At 40.5% G+C, this 9,048-nt stretch overlaps 1 protein-coding gene across 1 annotated transcript; it reads left to right on the top strand.

The window, feature by feature from the left end:
• The first annotated feature begins 769 nt into the window (after positions 1-769).
• Positions 770-7,457, top strand: psat1 (phosphoserine aminotransferase 1). The gene is made up of 9 exons (XM_084024256.1): positions 770-904; positions 2,294-2,354; positions 2,579-2,648; positions 3,466-3,671; positions 4,877-5,049; positions 5,214-5,383; positions 6,068-6,196; positions 6,749-6,886; positions 7,070-7,457. Exons 1-9 carry the CDS (start codon positions 848-850, stop codon positions 7,170-7,172), a joined length of 1,107 nt encoding a protein of 368 aa, XP_083880382.1. The 5' UTR covers positions 770-847; the 3' UTR covers positions 7,173-7,457.
• The last annotated feature ends 1,591 nt before the right edge of the window (positions 7,458-9,048 follow it).

Genomic DNA, 9,048 nt, shown 5'->3' on the forward strand with positions numbered 1-9,048 from the left:
TACCCACAACCCCCCACCCGCCCGCCCACACACCTTTCGCTAAACATAACCGGTATCTTTGCAGAAACAACCTGTAATTTTAATTTTCTGATTGTCCAAATTCCTGCAGTGATCATTGATTGATTGTCGATATTGTGAAAGAAAAGCCAAAGGTTATTACGACTGTATTTCAACTTAATTACAGAACATTATATTTTAAATACATTTTCTCTGGCTGATTAATCTTTCATCCCTTCATTAGACTTATTTGAATAAATGTATTTCATGAAACAGTCTTTTGTGATGCTACAACAGGCATGTGACACCAGCCAATGGAATAGCTGCTTGGTAATTAGGGGTTCTTGTGCTGCCTTCAGGTGATGCCTAAAATATAATTTTTTTGAGATTCCAGAGAGTGCACGTGAACGAATACAACTCAATGCAATGCAAAATGCACAGAACAAGAACTGGTGGACTCAGGTGCGACTTTATGTCATTGTCTCTGTTTTATTGTTGTGTATTTGTGTGTCAAAAACAATAAAACATGTTAAATTAAGCTGAACATGTCGTGTAGTTATTGCTCTGTTTTCACATAAAACATGTAGCCATAACATCTAGCCGATATCTGCAAAAATACTTACTTATCAAACCAATAATCATTAGATTAAAGAAAACCAACAGTGACAGCCTGAGCCCACACACACTTTTTAAATCAGGACAGGACATTTACGTGGGGTGCCTGAACGCACCATTCTACACACCGCTGGGTAATTGGGCACGCAGACGAGCTCGAGCCGAAGGGAAACTCGTTCACGTCGCTGAATCAAACGAGGGAGACATCCACCGGGAAATCCTTTATTTTTACATCATGGAGCAGAAAAAAATCATCAATTTTGGCGCTGGACCTGCAAAACTCCCCCAGTCCGTAAGTTTAGCCTTTTCGCCTCGCTTGTGTAACAGTGTGAAAAAAAACCTCCCTGCAAAAACCGAGCTAACTTGTTATTTAACCGTAATGAGACAGTTTAAAATCACTCAATGCTTTCTTCGACGGAGACGTTGAACGACTTTAACGACTGTTGCTTTCAGCCCTCTGCTGCTGCTGCTGCCGAGCACCGAGCCGAGCAGCAGCGGCAGAGGGCTGAAAACGGTGCGTTGAGTTGCATCAGCCTCTCATTCATGTGGAAACCTGCTCTTTTGTGCTCCTCGCAGCCTCTAGATGGCACAAAATAACACGGCACTGAATAACTCACACGAACACACAACTTCTGCTGGGTCATCCCTACGTTTCAGGAACCTCCCCAGGTCACCTCCTCAAAATTTGCTGGGGAAGTTCTTAAATGTAGATATGTTTGTCAGCACCATGCAAAATATGTCCTTTCAATTCCTCACAGTTTCAGAAATAGACAATTGAAAGAAGAGCCATGTGCGAACTTCAGGGACTTCTAATTGTATAATGGATTGATCTAGGAGGCTATAATTGCAGATATTTACTAAATGGCATCCAGATGTTTCAATTATACCACCAGTTAGCCTCTGGGAAGCTTATTTATCACTCTATAGGAAGCTAAAATGGCTTTTTGACCAAAACGAGGTAAAATAAGGTGAAACTATAGGAGGCATCCTGAAAATATGCAACAACTCATAATGTTTTCCTCATCTGAGGAGGTGACCTGGGACCCCTAGGTGAGTTGGCGTGGAATCACCCTGCTGCAACTATTAATGCCTTTAGATCAAGGCTCAAACCCCATCTTTTTTATTTAAGTAAGAGAAATGCCAAGGTTAAAGCGATGCTATTAAAGGTGTTTTTGTGACAGTCATTGAAAAGAAAAGGCTCCTTCTGCTGAATTTAGTTACATGCAGGTCTTTGCAGTTGGCTTACTTATTAGTGTTATTGGTACTTTTACTTAAAACACATTATTTCAGGATGTAAATGTTGGACTTTAACTCACAAACACAAACTTATGTCAGTTTCCTTCAGTAAAAGGTGCAACAAGATGAAAAAACAAAAACCGTGCATCAACATATTTAAATACAACATATATATTTCGTGTGTGTGTTTAGTTCCACAGTACTGCAGTCAGCCCCAGTTTCTGATCTCTAAACAAATCACATTAAATCTACACTCAACACATTTGATTTCATCCTGTTGTAAACTGCAGGACTTGCTGTGTCATTATTCCACCCTGCTCACTGACGAAGCTCCTCTGGTTTGCCTCTGGTTTGGAATCGACCGATGATGACAGGCCAGCATCATCTCTGATGCCGTTTTAAGTTTTTAAAGAAATGTCTAATATGTGGGTGCTTGTTGTTGCAGGTGCTGCTTCAAGCTCAGCAGGAGCTCCTCAACTACAGTGGCATCGGTATTAGTGTTCTCGGTGAGTGCCACTACAGACGAGTTGAGACAAAAACACTCTAATTACTCGTGTTTGATGCATTTTATGGTACACATGGTTTCAAATCCATCTTACAAAACAGTCAGGTACTTAGTTAATGCTTCCTCGCTCTCTGGACTCTGCTCTCTGGACTCTGCTCTCTGGATGCGTGTCGCTGTAACAAACGTGAGATTAAATTGAAATGTTTTTGGTTCTGTTCAACCCAGAGATGAGCCACCGATCAGCAGACTTCAACAAAATCCTCAACAAGACGGAAAGTCTCATGCGGGAGTTGCTGTGAGTGCTGCTTTTGTCTTCCCTTCCCTTCCTCCGTACTGTACCACATCGCTGCAATTCAAACTACCATGTTCATTTATATTTTCTTACCTTTATTTGTTGTTAATACACGTTATTGAGACCATCGTACCCAGGAGTTCTGTGGTTGACTTGTTTTTATTTCAAAGTCACTGTGGACCTTGGGGAAAATGGGCATAAATAAATCCTAGTAAAATATAATTAATGGGTTAAGTAGGATGATGACATATGCCATACAGTATTAGGGTTGGGTCGTGCTGATGTAGTGTTTGTATTTCAAGAAGGTGTGTTTGTCCAAGTAGTTATCAACGATAGTCATCAAGAAGAGCTGAGGCTCGTTATACTGGTTTTATGAATTCAACTGCTGTGTCAAGACTTAACGTTTGGATTTAATGCAGCCTTTAACCAAACAAGTTATTGTGTTACACTCAGTCATAAAAGTGAGTTACAGGTAAGCATGTAGTGCTAGACAGACAGGACATTCAACATGGCACACTAATAAAATGATCATACTAGTAAAAATACACAAAATAGCATGTATACCTTAAAGTGTCAAAAGCTTAATTTTAAGAATAAATCTAAGCTTCACATTAAAAGCGTTTATCTGACAAAACACGAGTTGACTTTTATTATGAAATCATCACAGGAAATGTAATGTGTTTAACTGTATTTGCTATTTCTGCTTGTAAACAGGTCGTTGGTAACCGTTCAGTTCACCTGAAAGCTGTGGAGAATTATAGTATCTCTTCCACTGTTGTAGATATTGTGCAAACTGTGTCTCTGTGTTTGGTCTTGGCAGAAACATCCCGGACAACTACAAGGTGATGTTCCTGCAGGGCGGCGGGTCCGGACAGTTTAGCGCCGTTCCACTCAACCTGATTGGCCTTAAAGAGGACAGGTGCGCTGATTACCTGGTGACCGGCACGTGGTCAGAAAAGGCAGCGAAGGAGGCGGCGAAATACGGCAAAGTCAACGTGGTCCACCCGAAGCAGGACAGTTACACCAGTAAGTCTGTGTGCAGTCAGAAGCGCAACAGTAATGGTCTTTTTTTTTTTGTATGTAATTCTGCATTTCTTCTTAATAGCAAGCATGTATTCGTGATGAGTTTTAGTCCCAGAATGGAAGTTTTGTAACTGTTTGAAAAATGTCAATACCGATACCAAAGCGATACTTTTTTACTTTTTTTTCCCAATACTTCGAAATAATATAATATAAAGTCTGTCATTGTGAATAACATTACTTCATTGCGAAACCAATGTGTTGGCAACATCAGAAGAAGTGAATGAAACTAACCTAATTTTCTAGGATGACACGATTAATTTCTAATCTACCTCTCTGCTGGCGACGGCTATTATGTTTTGGAACATTCCTGTGAATACTATATTTCAGGACCACCTTGAGGGAATTTCTTAAAATTTGGCCCATTTGGACTCAGTTACTAGGAGGTCGAAGGTCCTCACAAAACACATTTTGGGCCTTAAGAATTCACATGCTAATGACTTAATTTCCATTCAAATATCTAACAGAGTAAAACGATGAAGTGATGACATTTTGGACAGACATGGATGCAAACTGCAACATGGTCGGTTAGCAGGAGGCATACAACCGCAAGTTACTAATTCTAAAATTTGAAAGTTCAAGTTAATTAACACATCAAAGAATAGTTTCCGCTCTTATGAGCTGGTCATTGTCATTCAGGCTGCATTAGGACAGTCTGTGGAGGAAGCCTGGCTGTGGGCCCAGGCTGTTGCGCAATAAACAATAGACTGCCAATGAAAGACTCTGCTATGCAAGCAGCCTTTTCCACATGGTTGAGCCCAGTCGGGGGTTTTTAAGTGGTGTTCTTTTTCCATCGTATTGTTTGGAGGCAGTTTTACAGTGTGTTGGAATTACATGTGAAAGTAATTTCATTTAACGCATGTGAATTGAAAGATACATAGTAAAAAAATCTAAATATGTTGTACTTTGTGTCCTCGGACACGTTGGTTTCTAATAAAGAACTTTGTCCATCACCACAGACAAAAAGTATACTGTTAATCTGGATCTTGCCATGTTTGCCCTGACAAAAAGACACTTTTTCAAGTGTTTATCTGTGGCACTTTGACTCCATATAGTCCAATCATATCGGAGAGAAGACAGACATCTCTACGGCCGATATCTCCTCGACAACTCGCACCTTACTATGTAGTTGTTGTTGTTGTTCCCTCCAGAAATCCCCGACCCCAGCAGCTGGACCCTGAACCCCTCAGCCTCCTACGTGTACTACTGCTGCAACGAGACGGTCCACGGCGTCGAGTACAACTTCACACCCGAAACAAATGGGGTGATCCTTGTTAGCGACATGTCCTCCAACTTCCTGTCCCGACCCGTGGATGTGTCCAAGGTGAGCAGTGATGCTGAATGAAATATTCAACTCTTTTGCTTCTGGGTTTTCCCAAATGTCCACATCGATTGTGTCAAAGCCTCAGGAAATTTGGCCCATGTAAAAGTCAAAACACCCAAGAAAGTGAGGTTTCATATTTCAACGTGTCCTCTTGCATTGTGAAGTTTGGGCTGATTTTCGCCGGAGCTCAGAAGAACGTGGGCTGTGCCGGCGTAACTGTGGTCATTGTGCGAGAGGACCTGCTGGGCCACGCTCTGAAAGAGTGTCCCATTGTCCTGGATTACAAGGTGCAGGCTGAAATGAACTCCCTCTACAACACACCGCCGTGTTTCAGGTACAGATTCTGCTTTTTCATTGTATATTCCTTATTTCTACGCGTCTCTGGGGGATTTTTCACATGATACGCTTTCAAAGGTTAAATTCTGCATTTTGGCAAATGTATTTATTTACTTTATGCTGAGAGTTGGATGAGAAATATGAATAGCAAACCCGTCAGATGTCATGTTATGGCTGATTGGTGTAGTACTATGTAATTATAGTTATCTTCACATTGTCAGCAATATTTTTTGTTGTTGCCTGCAGTACTTTCTGCATGTGGCAGTTTCAACTGTGTTGACCTAGCCTGGATTATGACTTTAACTTACTTGTGTCATATTATCATAGTAGCTCTGGATCTGCTCAGCAGCAATCTATCTGTGTAAAAAGTGAACAACCGAGGGTTAAACCTGAAGTGACCTCGCTAATCCCACATCCTCCTTCGTTTTACACGGCCCAGGACCCTGTAAAAACCCTGTTTTTATGTTTAGTTATTTGGGATGGAGAAAACAAACTAAACTGCCTTATATGTAGCATACAGACAGACATGAGGATAGTCGCCATTTTCTCAACTAACTCTCAACAATACGGCAAAATAAGTGCAGTTCCCAAAACGTCAAACTATTCCTTTTCAGGATATTTAAAAACATTTCCCAATCATCAGCATTGAGAAATAATTTCTAACTTGATTTTGTCGGTTCAGCATCTACATCATGGGTCTGGTTCTTGAGTGGATTAAGAACAACGGCGGCAGTGCTGCCATGGAGACGCTCAACAAGCAGAAGTCCTCCATGATTTATGACATCATCAACGCCTCTAATGGTTTCTATGAGTAAGTAACGCAAATACACTTACTGTACCTTTAAGTCGCCTTCAAAATAAGAGGTGTCTTTTTTATAACCAAAGGGAAAATACAAACAAATACCGTAGAACTTTAGAAAAACCTAAGTAATATGCATACATGCAAATAACAAATGACTCGTTTGACATATTTTATTCTGGTCCAGGTCTTTTGACTCGGTTTTAAACTTAATTTGAATTTGATAGGCTACTTGTCCAAACTGAAGGGGAAAAATGCACTTCTATGTTCTTACCTGTAGCACTTTGATCATAGCACTGTTGTATAAGGCTGCAGCTACTTCTTTACTCAGATGAGGACCTAACACTTGTTTCTATTTTATTTTTTTACTTTACTTTTTTATTTTTTACTTTATTGGCAATGATATGTTGTGGTTTCTTGCTTTCGAAAAATGTAGTTATTGTAAGTCAAAAGCATCTGCTAAATGCCCTAAATGTAAACTAAAAGCCAGTGAGTATGGAAACACCATGAACAACTGAAACGATGGAACTGGAAACCACTTACCCGCTGTGTCCACCTGTCCAGGTGTCCCGTAGACGTGACTTGTCGAAGCCGCATGAATGTGCCATTCCATGTGGGGAAGAACGGGGGAGATGAAGCCTTAGAAAAGGAGTTTCTTGCTGGCGCATCCAAGCGTGGTATGATATCGCTGAAAGGACACAGGTAAGTCAAACACAGGCCTCCTGTTGCTGTTTTAATACCTTCATTGTTGTTGTGTTTCATGGGTTAATACTCATGTAAGATTGTGTACTTGAACGCCAGGTGTTTGATTGATTTGTTTTCTTGTAATGTCATGGAGCTAGAGCTTTGTAGAACTTGAGCATGATGGTTTGTCTCCCCCTGCAGGTCAGTTGGAGGTATTCGTGCATCTCTGTACAACGCTGTAACACTGGAGGACGCTGAAGTCCTGGCCGCCTATTTGAAAGAATTCATGAAGGAGCACCAATAAGAAGCCAAACTGAAAGTCAAAGTTACAAACACTACTGGTTTACTGGTTCCATGTTGGATCTTGAAGCTGCACCTTTAGATGCATGTTTTGTAAAACCTTTTCATTGTATCTAATAGTCCTTAACCACTACGGTTCCCAGCAATATCTTAATGACATCTGTGTTTCATAGAATTACTATTTTAATGAAATGGATAACTAACCGTTGCTTAATGTACAGCTTGTAGGTGTTTCTTGTTACTTGCTCAAAATGTGTTTACATTCCAGTAAATCTAACTTGGCATTATTTACATTTTGCAGTGTAATTTCTTGTCTTGAGGGTGAATATTTGAGATATCTCTTTGCATCACTTTTCAAATCAGAAAATACTGTCAACAGCCATTTTTTCTCCTTCTGACCACAACCATCAGTGATGCTGTGTGTCTTTTAGCCTGCTGTTAAGTTCTAAAACCATATCACCACCCGCCGACAGCAAATACGGCTCAGTATGTAGGTGTGAACAGCTCAACATGGATGGTGCCTCCATCTGGATGTCCGGAGGCCTTCAGCCCGCTGATGCACCTGTTCTTCCTCAGCTCCAAGAGCAATGAGTTGATCTGACCCTGACCTTTAACCTCCCTAGAGGAAAAGGAAACTTGAGAAATTCATTAGAGAGATCAATGACCTATCCTATCGTTATAGCCTCCTAAAAATCCAAAACTGTTGCTCGGGGATTGTGTGAGCTGTGTTGAGCCTGCGCTACTCTTTTCTAGTTTGCATGCCAGTGTCATGGCCAATCCCAAAAATGCCAACAGCTCTGGTTCCTGACCTCTGATCCATCCATCAACAACACTATGTAAAACTACAATTCTGGCCCTCTGGCTTATGACTCCCATTTAAAGCCCAACATGTTAGAAAAGGATCACATGTTCCCATGTTTTTTTCCATCTCCAAGTTGCTATAGATAGAGAAGACAGGACGTTGATGAGTGGGAGCAACGGTATAGTTATGACATGAATATTTTATAGCAGGCATTTATGTGTGTTTCACACATGCCCAAAATAAAGTTCAAATATAAAATCAAAGCAAATAATGAACCCATTAATAAAAGAGACTAAAATAGGTCAAACTAATTCCAGTAATATAAGATAACAGGAATAAAGACACCACTGACATCAAATTAAGTCAAACGAAATAAAGAAATCTGTATCCAGATTTCTCCACTTTTGAAGCAGAGATTTCAACAAAAGGATACAAAAGGACTTTGATACTGATGCACTTCACCCAGCCACGTGTGCTCTGCTAACAAGCCGGAGCCAAATTGAACCACGAAGATGTTTTGCTGCAAATGACCTGTAGGTGGCAGTGTCCATCAAGGAACGACTGTGGAGGTGATCAAATGGGGGTCTGACTAATTTCATAAGGCTTTATTGCAATAAAATGTTGATTGAATCATGTTGCCAACACATTAGTCCATTAGATTGACAGTGCATGGTAGATAATGTGTAATGACAGTAGTAGATAATATGGTAATTAATGCACAAGAAAGATAAACAGAAAATGTAGTGAAACAACAGATTCAACTCACCACCACAGACCAAGAGTCAGCTAAAGAACAAAAATGAAATATAAAAACTCCTCTAGACTGGTGAAAAAAGGCTGAGTGTGAAGTGGCCATGAGGCTAATAGAACATGAGAGACGGAGTGTTGGCAGCGCTTTTCTCTTTCATGCTTTGCAAATCTATCAATGCATGAATGGCTGTATGGGTGGAATAAGTGGAAATTGAACCAACGTTCTTGTCGCCTCTCATTACGTTTTCAGGCTGAGCGTCTATTATGCAGCGGCCTGCTTTTGGAGAAGATTCTTTAAGTGATATTTCTCATTAAGTCCAACACAGAT

The sequence above is a fragment of the Eutrigla gurnardus genome (assembly GCF_963514095.1).
Source record: "Eutrigla gurnardus genome assembly, chromosome: 13".
NCBI lineage: Eukaryota > Metazoa > Chordata > Actinopteri > Perciformes > Triglidae > Eutrigla > Eutrigla gurnardus.